General features: G+C 45.6%; 2 protein-coding genes across 2 annotated transcripts in view; one reads left to right on the forward strand and one right to left on the reverse strand.

Moving 5' to 3' along the window:
• Positions 1-316: 316 nt before the first annotated feature.
• MED8 (mediator complex subunit 8) lies at positions 317-10,825 on the reverse strand (the record flags this gene model as incomplete). Its single annotated transcript, XM_082003065.1, has 7 exons — positions 317-748; positions 3,938-4,186; positions 5,215-5,296; positions 5,718-5,858; positions 6,540-6,684; positions 7,733-7,851; positions 10,820-10,825. 7 exons carry the CDS (start codon positions 10,823-10,825, stop codon positions 684-686), a joined length of 807 nt encoding a protein of 268 aa, XP_081859191.1. The 3' UTR covers positions 317-683.
• Positions 10,826-10,947: 122 nt separating this feature from the next.
• The window catches only part of SZT2 (SZT2 subunit of KICSTOR complex), a gene marked incomplete at both ends in the record, with an annotated part of 58,266 nt that continues 53,329 nt past the window's right edge, over positions 10,948-15,884 (forward strand). The window contains 5 exons of the mRNA XM_082002831.1: positions 10,948-10,977; positions 11,195-11,320; positions 11,494-11,667; positions 12,013-12,183; positions 14,065-14,196. Coding sequence (XP_081858957.1) covers positions 10,948-10,977; positions 11,195-11,320; positions 11,494-11,667; positions 12,013-12,183; positions 14,065-14,196 — 633 coding nt within the window. The remainder of the gene's footprint in view (positions 10,978-11,194; positions 11,321-11,493; positions 11,668-12,012; positions 12,184-14,064; positions 14,197-15,884) is intronic.

The raw sequence follows: 15,884 nt of genomic DNA on the forward strand, positions 1-15,884 counted from the left end.
TGTTGCCTTCTTGCTGTGGGCCTTGTAGTAGTCTTTCCGAGTATTTTGCTTTCTGGGGAATAGTCATAATGGGTTTACAATGAACAAGATGTTTATTGCTTATGTTTGTACTCTGCTGACTCACTTTATAACAGCTCTTTATGCATAAGCCTGCAGCTCCAGCACTCAACCTCCAACATTTTCTGTGTATTTTAGATTGGAGCTGCTCTGTAGCCTTACCCAAAGGGCAATCAGAGTCCTTATGACCCAAGAGATGGACACCAGTGTCTCACAGTGTGCATAACAAGGTATTTATTCAACCAGAGGGAGTAAGGAAAGAACATCCTGAGTGAATAAGCAGAAACAAGGAGCAGAGTGCTCCATGTGGCTCTTCAGATTCTTCAGGAAAGAGTAGTTGTCCTCCAGGCCAGACCTGAAGAAGATGGGATCAATACCATAAGCAAAGTCCCCTGCTCTGACTGAGCAGAGAATTACTTGTGTCCTGAAGACATGGCCACTAGCAGTTCCACACAAGACACCCAGCACTAAATATAACCCAGGAAGGGCCTCATAACCCCTATCTCCCTGGATAAGGTGTGTGGATATGTGAAGGGACTTGCAAGTCGTAGAAAGAATCCAGGCGTGGTGGCTGCAACAGGAGCAATGCTGGTAACTGCCATTCCCTGGGTCTGGTTCATCTCAGCTCATCTCTGATATGGATGCATTGAGGCAGATTTGATGTTTGTCTTTATGCCACTCGGCATTTTTCCTGGAGAAGGAAAAAAGAAAAAGAAAAAGCAGTGCAAAATCAGCCGTATGAGAGGATATTTGCTCAGGAGCATTCAAGACTCATCACAACCCTGTCTGTGCTTTTCCTCTTCTACTCCAGGTACCACACTTAGGCTTACCTGCTACAGCATCTTCCAGCTTCTGACCTAACACAATCACATAATCAATCTCTTCTACAAACTGGAATCTTTGTTGAGAAATCTCCTTGATAATTCCTGTATCCCCCTGCTATCGCCCCAAATTCTATCCTTCTTCCATCTTAAACAAGGCTCCTACAGGAAGGTGGGACTTGTTCAGTCTCACAGAAGTCGCTGGCAGCAGCACTTACAGAAGTACCCAGACTCATCTCCACTTCCATTTCAGAGAGGCAAACACAAGAGCCTGTATCCCTTTCCACACAGCATTATCTATAGTCAGGGCATATATTTAAATTAGTAAGTGTCTCTCAGATCTCTTAATTTCTCTTAATCACATCTACTTCTTGGGCATTATTACTCTTTGCTGATACCAATCACACATGGGAGTGTGTTCAAAGACATCATACTAGCAGCTTACAATAAGTGTACAGTGCTACAAGTGTACAAAACCTAAGATGATCAGAAAAATAAACAAAAAGTGATTGAAGAGCAGCACAGAGGGATGTTCAAAGAACACTCCTTCAGAAAATGGAATGTGTGTTCAAATTAGAACAGAAAAGAAGGACAGCTTCTTAAAATTAAAACTGTAGTGCAGCAGGACAAGAAAAGATTTGATGAGCAAATGGCTAAAAGGATAATGATTATTAAACTTTCTCAAACCTACCCAAAGTAGGTCATTGCCTGCAATGAATTGGCAGGCAATCTGATATCACTTCAGTGCTAACAATCAGTAGACAAATACTGTTAGACATTACTCCAAAAGGAAGAGTGACTGTATGGTTCACCCACATCTGGAATACTGTGAGTGTTCTGCTGTTCCCAGTCTTGAAAACAAACAGAATAGGTGCAGGTAAGAGTAACAAGGATGGTCCAAGACATACTATAATTTTCACACAAAGACATATTAAACGGAATCATAGAATCTCTGGGTTAGATGGGACCTTCAAAGGCCATATAGTCCAACCTCCCTGCAATGAGCAGGGATGTCGCCAACTAGATCAGGTTTCTCAGGAATAGGTCTCATTAGCTGGTGGAAAAAAAAAAAAGATGGAAAAAGGGAGAAAGACATGACAGACTTCCAAAAAATGAAAACTAATATGGAGAAAGTAACTGAGGAATGATTATTTGTCATTTCTCACAACACAGGTGAAAAGGAAACATGCAACAAAATTATCAGGTGAAAGATTTAAACATGAAAAGGAGATTTTTTAAAACAAAACATGCGATAAAGCTGTGGGACATATTGCCATAGGTGTTGTAGAAGTCAAAATTGTAATTCCAAAAGGAACTGCAGAAATTGATGGCTGCTATACCCACTGGTCTCAAACCAAACTCTGGCTTAAAATCCCTAAACAACAACTGCTGTCAGGGTATACTTTGTTCTGATAGTCTTTGTTCTGATACTCTTCAGCCTCAGCTATGGGCACTATCAAAAGGAGGACCGTGGGACTGACCTCTGGTGAAACCCAGTATAGCTGCTCTTATCAAAGGGGAACTTCCCAGTAACACAGGCTGGGCAAGGGCTCTTGTTACCCGCGCATTCTGCTTGACATACAGAAGTGACTGTCTTCCCATCCTGGAGACAGCATTTGTGGATATGCAGCCAGAAATCACAGGGGCCTTCTTTCTTTCCAAATCACAGTGGAAATTACTTTCTAACTCTTACATAAATACATAATTAACTTAGGATTAACATTGTTGCTCAAGTTCATTTCTGAACAACAGTCATTATACAGGCAAGAAAACACCAATCAGGATATCCGATATCCAAAATCTCAATTAACATGAACATAAGAATGACAATACAGGGTTAGGCCTGTAGGTCCCCCAGGCCAAACCCATTCCTGACAGCAGAGGACATTCAAGGAGGAATACCAGAACAGGGCAAGCCTGCAGTGGTATCTCTGCAGAATACCCCCTCAGCTTCTAATATATTGTGGCTCGGGGTCTTGGAGTCAGAGATGGTATCTTCAGGATTAGCCATTGACTGATTTTTCATCCAGACATTTACCTACTTATATACTTTCCCATGTCATAGAAACTTTATAAACATAAAATCTATCACACACTTGGCAATGTGCTATTCAGTATAATTATTTAGTATTCAGAAAAGTATCTCCCTTTTGTTCTGAATCTATAAGCCGGTATTTTCATTGGTGCATTCATTGATCCTTCTGTATCATGGGAAACAGTGAACAATTATTCCCCATTCACCTGCTGTATACAATTTGGGATTTTACTGGCTTTAATACTTTCTCCTTCCTACCCCAGAGCTATCCCCAGTAGCAGAGAAGAGATCAGAACTGCCCATAATATTGCAGGTGTGGGTGCCCAATGGGTTTATACAATGGCCTAATGATATCCTCTATTTCCTTTTCTTGTAATTCCTAACATTTGGTTTGCATTTTTGCCCCAACTGAACATCTGATTAATGTCTTTACAGAACTATTATATCATGTATCTATTTCCAAAATACAAGTAACTAGGTTAGAGTCCAGGTACTGAACATCTAAAGTCAAATTGCTATACCTATGTGTTTCATTTTATATTTAATACAAATGTAATCTACTATTATTAAGTGAAGTCACTTGATACATGAAATCCTTCTGTGACTCTTCACAGACAGCTTTTGTTTTTTTCTTACCTTAAGTAACTCATTATCATCAAACTTTTCCACTTTACTGCTTACCCATAACATAAATTTGACAGCAAAACCCTCAGCATAGATCCCTGCAAAACTACACTGTGATCTCCCTCCATATTGATCCCTATGTTCACTAAGTCTATTATTAAAATGGTATTGCAGTGTGAGTTAAGAAGCTGAAGCAGGACGGCTGGGATCCATATCAACCTCTGAGCCAATCTGAAGCCGGTATTACTCCACTGTTACAACCTGACTCATATTATGAAGGCCAGAAAGGAACCTCTTACTCAGTTGCATCTGAAAGATGACTGTGGAAGAATCTCTACGTTTACATTTATCTTTCTTGCTCCCTGCATTTCAATTGCTCTCAGATAGGCAACTTATTTACCTGGCTGTCCTGCTTGTGCCATCTGCACTCCTGCCAGCATTGGCTGCTGCTGAGCTGGTGCACCTGACATTGGGACCTGCTGCATGCCTGAAGCACCTGCAATGATGGCACCAGCTCCTGGTTGGCCTGACTGGACAGATCCTCCAGAGCCAGGGGGTCTCCGGTTTGACAGTCCTTTCCCAAACGCCACTGCTGCTACCAGCGCATTGGTATCTGCAGGGTTGAAAGTCTGCTTGTTCTGTCGTAAACCTGTAGAAAAAGAAGTGTTTTTGGAGCATTTTAGCAATCAAGTCTAAAAAGTAGCTTAGCTGGTCCTGAATTTACTTTGCCATTTTGGTGCGTGTAATAGAGATCAGCTTCTAACAAGCTGTCCTACAAGAGTCTCAGCAGGATCAAAGAAGCTGCAAAATCCAGGGAGAGTGCTGATCCACTGGGAGCAGGGCATACACTGCTCAGGGAAGGACAGCGGGAGCCAACTCCTCCATGCCCATGAGAATGTTCCCGCTAAAGGCTCTCCATGCTGAATCCTATGGCAGGTAAACAAGGACTGTGTTTTAGATAAACAATGGCAACATCCCCTTTTGGAGGCTCAGCAGCAGCATGGTGTCTGCAAGTTTTTCTACCACACACCTGCCCAGTTACACTACTAATCCTGGAAATCAGACAGAACCTATGCTTGGGTCCTTACTTGCACTATGTGTGTGTCAAAGAGGACAAAAAACACCCCACATGACCTTTGAGAGTTGTGCATAGAACTCCCAGGAACAGTGAACAGCTGGTGGCAGAGACCAATAAAATAAGGATGTCCAGCATCAGTCAGAACCAGAAAAGGTTGACCATGAGTCTGAAGCAGCCATCATCTAGAGGACGTCTCACAAAAGCCTGCCAAAAAACATGCTGTGTACTCGTTCCGAACATAGCTAAAGGGTTTCCCATTCACTGCCACTGCATTTTCACAGCTATTTTTGTTAATCCAAGTTGATTGGGATGTTTTCTTGGTAAATATTTACCACCTCCTCAAAGGGGGATATAGCAAAGGGTTGGAATGACCTTCTTGCCATGCATAGGTCACACAAGCAGGACACATCACACCCACAGGATCCCTTTTCAAATTAGGGGGCTCCAGGACAGCCAATCTTGCATCTTCTGGAATGCTTTTATCTATGCTGCTCATCTGCATTTCCCATGCTTCAGGCTCTCTGACTTACCTATTTTGCCACTACTCTCTCAAGCCTGCTGCTTGGAACCTGTATGACACTTCCACCTCAGTGACATACCTCCACTTTCAGATTCACGCTCCTCCTTACTGATTTTCTCCAACAGATTTGAGCACATTTTGTTCAAGCTTTGGATCTGTTTCTGCAAAATGAAAACCATCAGAAACCACCAGGATACCTCCAACTCAGTACAAGTCAGCAAGGCAAATGAACAAGCTTTCTCTTCCCAGGATCTGTGTAAGCAAACATAAGCATTTTGGTAGCAGAGCCTAGAGAGCCCAGTGCTAACACATGCAGGAGGGCACTATGGGGATGGGATAGCCTTCGCCTTTCTCTGACTGGTCTGATTGCACCTCCTGTGAACAGCCAGCAGGCTGGTTACCCTTGGTTTGTGAAACTGTGGAGGAAACCAGACCTCAGCTAGGATCAGCTGGAGAAATCTCAGACAGAAAAGGACACAGCAAAAAACAAAACTGTCAGATGGAAGGGTGCAGAAGCAGAGTTAAAAGGTATCTTGTGCCCTAGGACTACGAGGCAGAAGTATCAAACTCTTCTTCACCTACCTGTGCCACATCAGGGCTAATTCGAGCTGCATCTGTGATCAGCTGCTTCTCTTGCTCCTCCACCTCAGGGTCAGGCTTAGTTCGAAGATGGTCAGGCACTACCTCATGGCTGAACACCGGCACACGCCCCTCTGTCTGCCGCTGCAATAGTTGGACAAGCCACACTCAGAGCCTCCTCCTCTGGCCCCACACTCAGACAGCTCAAGACCAGAGCACAGGTCATGGTGCTGGAACAAGGCTAGTAGCATGCTGTGGGGAAACCCTGATCTGGAGAGCATTAGGAAGTTTCAACAATTTGTCTAGGAATTTGCACTGTGCCTGTTTAGTCAGAGCAACCCATGGGGGTCTGCAGTGCAAACCCACCAGCATGGCCACCATCAGTTGAAATGTTTTCTCACTCAAGCAGAGAATAAATGTTGCCAGCGCACGCCAGAGGTTCTGTAACATACTCCATGTTGGTCAGATGACAAACAGTGCAAATCTAGATGCCAATGTCTGACAGAAACAGCACAGCTATGGCTGAGAAAACCAGAAGCTTGCAAGGAGACCTCCCAGTTACACAAGAAGACACTATTTCTTTCATCCCCAACATAATGAAAAAAACATATTTATGAACAGGAACACCTCCTGTAAAGTGGAGGTGAAACCTGCAAAGTAGGTGAAAAACCCGCAGTAAAGCAGCTCCCAGACAGAACTACTCATCACCTTTTCTTTCTCTACACCCAGAGCTGAGGAATGCCAGCACAAGGAATGGCAAGCTGGAGCAGATACACAAGCACTTTCTGATACTCCAGGGACAACCCTCAGTGGGAAGTTTCTTACCATGATCTCCTCATCGCGGTCTGGAGAGAGTACTAGGGGTATGATAACCTGGTTTCGCAATAGGGGGGTCTTCTCATGCTTTAGCACTTTATTCAAGGTGTTCAGCTGCCCTGAGAGCAATGCAAAGCTGTCCAGAACTGAAGGCCTGGGAAAGCAAATAAAGAGGACAGAACATGGAAAGGGATGCCACAGATGGCTTTATCTCTTCTTCACTCAAATGGCTGAGAAATGAGGAAATAACACTATTATTCCTCAAATCAGTCTACTCCAGACAATAAGCAGTAAAGCCTAGGGCTGAATGTGCAGGTGTGGACAAATCCCAGTCTCTACTGAAAATAGCTCAAATGCTGCAAATATCTCAGGGACATTACAAGCAGTACCACTGGAAGTGGCAGTTGTTTGGGATTTCAGTAACATACACAAAAGCAATGCTTTCCTTATCACTAACTGCAATTCTGGAGCAAGGTCTGAGAAACAATTTAACTCCTAAGCAGTACAGCCAGGAGAGACAATATTTATAGCTTGACTATCCATACTAAGTAATAATGAAGCAAAATAACTGATAATCCTGTCAAGGAAGTCCCCTTCAGCTTGGTCTCTCTGGGGGATTCATCACCTCTCCTGCCTTCTGCAACATTAACTATAAACTCTCTGTGAAGCTTTGCTACAGTGGCAGACACTGTCTAAGATACTGTATAGTTTATTAAGCTGTAGCCGTAACATATTTATGCTCCATCAGGAAGAGAATGCCATCTTGGAAGTCTCTCTAACTGCTTGGTAAAACATGGAGAACCAGCAAAACACAAGAGCTCAGTTTATACCAGAGCCAGAAAAAGCTAGAAAGGTCAAGAAATGCAGAACGAACCCTTGCTCATTTTATAATGTATGTGGGTCTCTAAGATATTGTTCAAGAAGTTTCCAGTCACTGCAGCTGCAAGTCTAGTTCTCATAAAGTGTCTAGATTAAAAGGTGTTAGCATGACTCTATTACAATACAGTATGAAACCAATGGATTTCAACTGGTTTTCTGGTGGAAGATGTGTAGTGGTTCCTCCAGCAGAAATGTGAAAAGCAAATTTAAACCTACTGACAATAGGCTAATGGGTTTTAATTGTATTTTGTGGTCCTTTGAGCTGAGTCTGGAACAGCTTCACCAGTGATCAACAGTGCCCCCAGCTCTGTGAGACACCTTACCATGTGAGTCGATCGTACTCATTCTCCAGCTTGTAGATAAAACTGACCAAGGAGTTCTTCAGGTCGGCCACCTGACTGATGAGTGCCTCCAGGGTCAGCTCCAGCTGCTTCTCCTCTCTCTAAAAAAAGGCAAGACAGAGAAGGGATGAGGACAAAGCTTAACACCTTCCCAAGGTGTTGTGGATCCACACACATGCATCCATAGTCCAATCTCTCCTACAGAGCCTCCTTTTCAGCAGAAGCAAACAGAGACTCTGGAGATAAAAATCATATGGTTTCACACTGACCCCTTCCCCTTGGGTCGGAACACTTAGACAAGAGACTTATGCCCAAGACAAACCCTTGGCTAGCTGTCCTCTTTAAGATCTAGATGACTGTAGTGAAGACATTATCACTTGTATCTGCTTTTTACCACATCAGGCAAAGTCATCAAAGTTACCTCATGCCACCTTTGTCAGCCATGTAAACTAATGCAGCTCAAAGTAGATTAGCATGCCCTCAAACCTCTTCTGACAGCAGATGTGGGCACAGTGATGTCTTCATCCAGAGGGAGACAGAGACTGCACATAGCGACGCACGCACACATCACCTCCTGCCTTTTGCTCTGGATTACGTTGTTTAAATAACCTCTTCCACTGACATCTCCGGGTGAGGGAGGATGGTGACAGACTGTGTCAGGACAGGGGATCTGTTGCCAAAGACACCAAGGCATATCCTTGACTCTTGCAAAAACCCTCTAGAATCTTATCTACTCTAACTTATTCATACTATAGTATTGTGCAAACTACAATTAAAGTCCCAGGCCTAATGAACTGCTCATAAGTCGAGAACTGTACAATAATAACCATGAGGAGGGTGGGACAAAACAATCAAATAATAGAAAGGGAATGCCGACTGGGAAAGCAGATAAGAGTGATTCAGGCTGTTGGCATGCTTGCTATTTGGTTTGTTGTTGTTATGTTTGAATACACTGGACTAGTGTGAGCTTCATCAGAGAGATTATCAGGTATCTTCCATGTTCACAAGAACACAAAATTATTCTATTTTATTTATAGTCTGACAAGGCTATAAAGACTTTTTTTAGTAATCACTGACCAGATTTGACTTCACTTAACCACCTTAGAAGAAATAGCTGAGTCAACTTTGTTAAAATTTGATCCCCAGTGTATAGAGTGGATTCACAGAGCAGCCTGCTGAGTGTTCCACCTTGAGATAAAAGCACTCTCCTCCATCTTCTGACAGGACTAGTCAGTTTCTGTGCATTAAGAAATGAGTCTACAACTGTTTGTGTGCACTATGTTTGTGCAAAAAGATTAACTAATGCCTGTATTAAAAGTTGGGCTGGTAGCCAGTGTTCTACTGCAGGGGCGTCAGGCATATGCACCCACGACAATTCACCCAGCCCGTTGCCTGTGCTTATCCAAGAAGCCCTCAAGAGGATGAATGAAATCCTACTGCACACACATTGCTCTTGCAGCAGCAGCGTACTCCAAGCCTCCTTCTTTCGTAGGCTCTCTCCAAAGCCACTAGGAGCTGGAAGCAGATGTAAGCACTGCAAAGCATGCATGCAGTAAGACTGACCGGTGTTTCCAAGGAATGCTGTGCCTCTCGCAGGCGCGTGCTATATTCAAACGCTGCGTTAAGGAGTTTGTTAGCAATACTAAATTGCCCTGATGTAGTTAAGATAGGGCTTATGGGAGGGGTTGATGAAGGACCTCCTGATATGGAGCAACTGAGAGGTAAAGGTGAAATTCAGAGTAGGTAAATGTAAAGCAACGCACGTGGCAAAACAAGGGGAAAAGAAAAACTACAATCCTGACTTTCCATATATAATGACATTCTCTGAGCAGGTAACGTTATCACTCAGAAACATGATCTCAGGATTATCTGAGGGTAACCCACGAAAACATCTGCCCAAGGCTCAAGAAGCAGTCAAGGAAGTAAAAGTGGTAAAAGGATTTATTAGGAAAGCAACAGAAAATTAAGCATCATTATATAGTCATATAAATACAGGCCTCATTTGCATCCCAAATATTATGTATCACTCTTGTCCCTTCAACTGAAAAGGGATGTAGGAAGAAGATGTGCAAATAAGGGCAAGAAGGATAACCAAGAATATTTATCAGTTCCATAGATGCAACAGTTAGAAAAGAAACCAATACGTGCAAGTGGCTGAAATGAGGAGTCAACATAACACCCCCTCTAGATGAAGAATTGCAGGACAATCCATTTCCACTTTCTTTTCCAGTAGGACTACTGGAGACTTGCATGAAGCCAGCAGGTAGCTGTTTCAAACAAACAAAAGGAGGTGGATCTTTACAGCCCGTTAACCTGTCATTAGCCTCTGCAATTCTTTTCCGTAGGATATTATGGATGCTACAAATTCACAGCACTTCAGAAAGTACCTAGATCCTTCTTCCATCAATGAAAAATCATTCAAGGATATTAAAACACAAGGGATGTGCTAGCAATAGTTCACACAGCATTACATCAGTAGCTTATTTTGCTCTCACAACTTCTTTTGGGCATCAGTTTCTCGGCTAGTGGCAAAGCCAGGCTGCTGGGTAGGTGGGCCTTTAGTTTGATGACTGTTACCAAGGGCTGCAGCAAGGGCAGAGAAGGCGAAGTGCACTCAGGTGTCCGTAAACACGCTCACCCTACAGCCGTGCGGCAAGAGGAGGTTGTTGCACCAGCTGCTCGAGGGCAAGCTCAGTCTCCGGCCCGGGCTGGGTTTGACCCCTAGGGAGCAGACGGGCCGAGGACCGGCAGGAACCACCGCCGCGGCCGGCGGGGGAACGGCCGCTCGGCGGCCGCAGCCCCCGCCTGGGCCGGGCCTAAGGCGGCAAGAGCGCTGACCACCGCCTCAGGCCGAGCCCCGTGGAGCTCGGGTCGTCCGTGGCGGGAGGCACCGAAACGCGGGGCCCGGCCCCGACACAACACGGCCTCACAGGCCCGCGGCAGGGCCCCGACAGCGGCCCGGGCGGGCGAGCCTGCCGTGCCGTGCCGTGCCGCGCCCCCCAGCCAGCCCGCGCCCCGCTGCCCCGGAAGGGCCGCAGCCGCGCTAAGCCCCCGCCCGGCGCCCCTCACCTGCATGACGGCGCCGCCCCGTTGCCATGGGAGAGCGGCGCTTCCGGGTCAGCCGCGCGCCGCGGGGGGCGGGGCCGGGCGGGTGCAGAGACGGAGGTCAGAGGGCGCGGGGCGGGGCCGCGCCGGACATGGCGGCCGCCGAGAGGCCCGACTCGGAGGTGGGACCGGGCCGGGGGTAGGGCTGTAGCTGGGGAGGGGGGAATTGGGGAGCCGTGGTGCGGGGGACAGGGCCGCGGCGGGGAGCAGTGGGTCTGGCCTGGCCTGTAAGGGAAGACGGGGGGTGTGGGGCCGAAGCAGCCCGGGGGAGAGGGCACCCCCCTCCTGGGGTGCCTGCCGAGCCCTGGGGTGACCTGGGCCGCTATGCTCCCGCCGCAGGTAGAGGAGGCGGGACATGTCTTCCTCCTGATGAAGAAAGACTATCGCATCTCCCGCAATGTGCGCCTCGCCTGGGTCCTCAGCCGACTCCATCAGGTCATCTGGGCTGTGCCTGAGCCGGAGCTGGTGAGTTGATGCCCAAGGCTGGATGGTGTCACCACGGTCTGATGTGGCAAACTGGTTCTGCGCCGCTCATGAGCAACAGGACCCGGCAGCAGATTTTAACCCAGTCCCTTTCTCTGATATTGCCTTTGGCTTGGCTTGATGTTCTCTCATGTACCATTTACTTGTTCTTGTAGGTGAAGTCAGAAAATGAACTGGATGTTCTCAGCATCCTGCCTAATGGGTGGCAGCCAGACGAGCCTGTCCAGCCCAGGCCCTATCTCCTCGTGCCCTCTACGCGGGTCACTTTCCTGGCCCGCCAGTACCGATTTGTGATTGAACTTGATTTGAGCCCTTCCACGGGGATTGTGGTAAGTGCAGAAGCTGCCTCTTTGGGGTGTTCTGTGTTAAAAGGCTGGGCCCATTTTTATTTGCTGAGAAGGCTTATTCGCCTCTGTGTTGGTCTTAACTTTTGCAGAAGTCTCGCTTTTCCCAGGAGGGAGGCATGCAGTGCGCGTAACTAGGCAGCGCAATGATAGATCCTGTTTCTCTGCTGAATGCTCAATGTGTGACTTTCGTTTATGGGGAGCTGCCATTTTTATCCAGCTGCCATTGCAGAAGGATGTTTGCTGTTGGCTCTGCACAGTGGGGCAACTTGCAATGAGATTGAAAGTCCTAGAAGATTAAAAAGCTGTCCCCTTTCTCTGTTTCTGTAGGATGACTCAACAGGGGAGATAATTTTTGATGAAGTGTTTCATGCCCTTTCCCGATGCTTGGTGGGATTGTTAAGACCCTTTCGTATCCCTGGTTCAGACATTATCTACCAGCCAGAGATCTTTGTCACCATCCAGGCATATTCCTCCATCATTGGCCTGCAGTCCCATCAGGTAAAGTTCAGCATCTCCCTTGGTACGGCTCAGCACGTGAGCAGCTCCCTGTATGGGCTTCCTGTGAACCCGGAGGGAGAAAAGTGGGGGCATGTGGTAGCTGGGCTCTGTTATCTGTGATGCTGCAGACTTGTCTCACTAAAACGTGCAGCCTGGTGCGGTGAGGAGGTGTATGTGAGCAACTTCTCCTTTCTAGGCAGGAAGCAGAGGTTTCTTCTGGACGGGCAGGGCCTGGCAGAGAATGCCGCCTGCAGGCATGGTCTCAGAGTTGAGCCACAGGGAATACTTCCCTCATGTTGTATGTGTGCTTGTTGTTGTCTTGTTGGGTTTTTTTTAATTTCTGCTGACTAATTCTTTTTGGCCTGTTACAATTAGCTTGAAGCATTCAAGAAGAGCTGGTGTGTCCAAAAGCTTGTGTGCTTGCTCCAACTATATAGCAGTGGTTTATTCAAAGATAATTGCCCCTTCCTACAAACCTTGCTCTCTTTTTGCGCTGGTATGAATGTGTTTCTCCTTGCTGGACAGAGCAGCCAGCCCCAATATTGAGATTATCAATGAGATTTTACTTGAGCCAGAGCAGGTCTGTTTAATAAATTGAAGTCTGGTTTATGGTGCCAGTGTGGTTTTCAAAGTTTATGCTTGATCCCTTCCACCTCACAGTATTTTCACATCATTTTCATGTTTCTGATGGTGTATTTCATCCCTTTCCTAATACCAGGGAAAGTGGGTGGTAACAGGAGGAGCCTGTTAGTCTAGCTTGTTCCCTTCCTCTCTCTCCCCTGCATCTGCCCAAGCCTTCTGCGAGGCTCAGCCTTTAGTGGTCTATACAGTGCTTGAAGAGCGCGGCTCTCGCTTTGGTTCATTCTTAGGTCCTACCAAAGTAAGCATAGCAGGAATTTGTCCATTTTCCAGTGAAGTTTTGTGTGTCATCATGTCCAGCAATCCTGCAGATGCCATCATGCTTTGCCTCAGTATGTCCCCTATTTACACTAAATTGAGCATTCTGAAGTTGCTATGTTTTTCTTCTTTGGATCTCTCTAAAGAACCGTTTATTGTATGAGGCCAGGAAATGTAATCTCTGCGTGCACCTGATAAGCTTTATGTTCCTTTTATGGAGGAAAAGGCATATATGTGTATCAGTCATCCAGAAAAGCCTGTCTCTATTGTAATCATTTACGTTTCCTGTGTCACTATGAGATCTTGCCCATCTGAGGTTGAGGAATTGTGGAAAACATGCAGCATCCCACCTGTTTGTCGAGTTCTTTTTCTATGTGGTGTATCTTCTCTGCCTCCTGGTTGTGGACAGAGATTGCCTCTACAATGGTGGCATCGGTAAACACAAGGGTCATGCCTATCTTGGGGAGTTTCTGTGGTGTCAGGCTCACTCTGTCACATCACTCAGCCTCTTTTGTAATGTCCAGTCTAATTTTTTCTTTTCTTTATTTCAATTTGCTGTTCCTTTATCCAGCTACTTACTGGAAGATAATTGCATCAGTCTATAGGTGAGTTAGATTAGAACAGACGAGCATTCTTTAGAAACATCAGACCAGAGTTAATGACTTCTAATAAGGATCCCACATCACTTTCTCCTGACAACTGTTTATGCTGGAAGAAAGCAAATGAAGTAGAAATTTCTTGCCCAAGAAGGCCATTTCCCAAAGACTGATGTGAGCATCTGCTGCAGAGTGCACTGCAGGTGCCACGAGACGCTGCTGCTCACAGGCAGTTGGTGCTGAGCAGGAATAGCGAGAAGAGGCCTGTGCTGTATCTATACTTTGTCAGGGACATGTCTGAACTTCACTGCCTTCCAAAATGTGTACCATTTTGCGGGCTGTTAGTATAAAACCTTAACCTGGTGACTGATGTGTGTCCTTGGGCCAGGTACTGTTCCAGGGCTGTCAGCTGGATGAGACGAAGCGAGAGGCCTTTCTGCACCAAGTTTACACACAGCTATGTGCCTTTGAGAACAAAGTGGCAGAGATGCTCCAGCAACAGTATGAACCCAAACCACAGGTAAGGAGGACAGAGGTGGTTAGGGTCTCTTGCTTCCCTGGAGATTTGCATTCTGAGGCTCCTCTGGGGTGGGGTGGCAAGAGGAACAGCAGCATAGGTCTGGAGAAGGAACAGCTAAGGAGTTTGTAAGATAACTTTGTGGGATCTAATAATGAGATATGAACACTGAGGAAAGCAGAATCAGGAAGTGTTTAGAGAGAGACTGATGAGAATGGTTACCTTCCCCAAGATTATTGTGCAGTGAAGGAGCCTGACTTCTTATACATCATGGGACAAACTGTAGCATGTGCTTTCTGTCTGAAGAAGATGGTGGGAGAGGTGATTATGCCCGTATCGTTAATCTATAAATATCTGTGAATATACCCTTGGACCTTGTTACATTCCTTGAATGAAAATACTTCTTTGCTACCACAAAAACTGACCATGAAACTGAATAAACAGCCTGTGCCATTTCTAATACTCTTTGAAGTCTGTGGCAGATGCTGTTTAGTAGCCACAGATACAGGTATCATCAAGTTAATAATAGCACTATAAAATATAGCTTAGGATGAAATTAAAAGTGAGACTCTGTAGGGATTCAGAATGTCTATGGATTTCTCATCAAGATTGTCTCTTGGAAATGAAGAATGTGAATGTTACATTGTGATACTGTCATGTTCATGTGGCAGTCACAGTCATATCTATGGGCACCTTTCTTGCAGTCAAAGGCATCATTGGCAAAAAGAAAAAAAAAGTTTCAAAATCAGATGAGCAAGAGGCTACTGGTGATCTGTTGCAATTGCATATCTGAAGTACTTCAAATCCCATATTCTAGCTGAAATTTGTATCTTTGACTGCTAAAACTGTCAGTCCTGGAACAGAAAGAAGATTGCAGGAAGTAAATACCTTTACCAGTGTGTCCAGCTGGTGTTTTTGCAGTGCTTTGTATGCATTCCTGCTTGCTGCAGTAGTTCTCTCATGGTAAACTACCCTATAACTCCTTCCATGCAAATGGAGGAAAGAGACGCACTTGCAGGCCAGAGGGACCGGCGAGTCCTGCCACAGGCTGTAGGGTGGAGGTGAGAGGCCCCAGGGGAAGGGCAGGGACTGAAACTTTTTTTACTTTTGAAGTTGCATTAGCTGTATCATTGTCAACAATTGTCTGAATTTAAGGCATCTGGCAAATTAAAGTGATGGATAGTCGGGTTTTCTGCTCACAGACACAGACTGCTCCCATTTGTGCAGAACAAAAGTTTAGTTAGTTCTAATTTTCTTTTCCCAGCTCCAATCAGCTGTAGCTTTGCAGGAGGGGGTCTCGCCCATTCTCTATATTAGCAGTAAAGAATGAAGCAATAGTTTATTACAGGGTTGAACTGCCAGAACCTTCTGGAGGTGAGTGGACTATGAACACAGTAGGTTCCTCACCAGTGTAATTATACAAACTTCAGGCTTTGCCTGGGGGATATTTTTCATAGAAGATGCAGGAGGAGCCTACTTGCATTTACTTACATCAGCACTGCATAACGAGTGCTGTTTGAACAGAGTTAAATGTATAGGCACTAGGCTTTGTCTTTACGTGGCTACTTACCCCCTCTGCTGTAGTGCTTCATAAGTGAGACCTAGCTGTCTCTGCCTCTTTGGCATTTCTGGGCTTTGCTTGAGTAGATGCTGAATAGCTGCAGCTTCTAGTAAATGACAAGGGAAAAAGA

The sequence above is a fragment of the Phaethon aethereus genome (assembly GCF_964289735.1).
Source record: "Phaethon aethereus genome assembly, chromosome: 8".
In the NCBI taxonomy this organism is placed as follows: Eukaryota; Metazoa; Chordata; class Aves; order Phaethontiformes; family Phaethontidae; genus Phaethon; species Phaethon aethereus.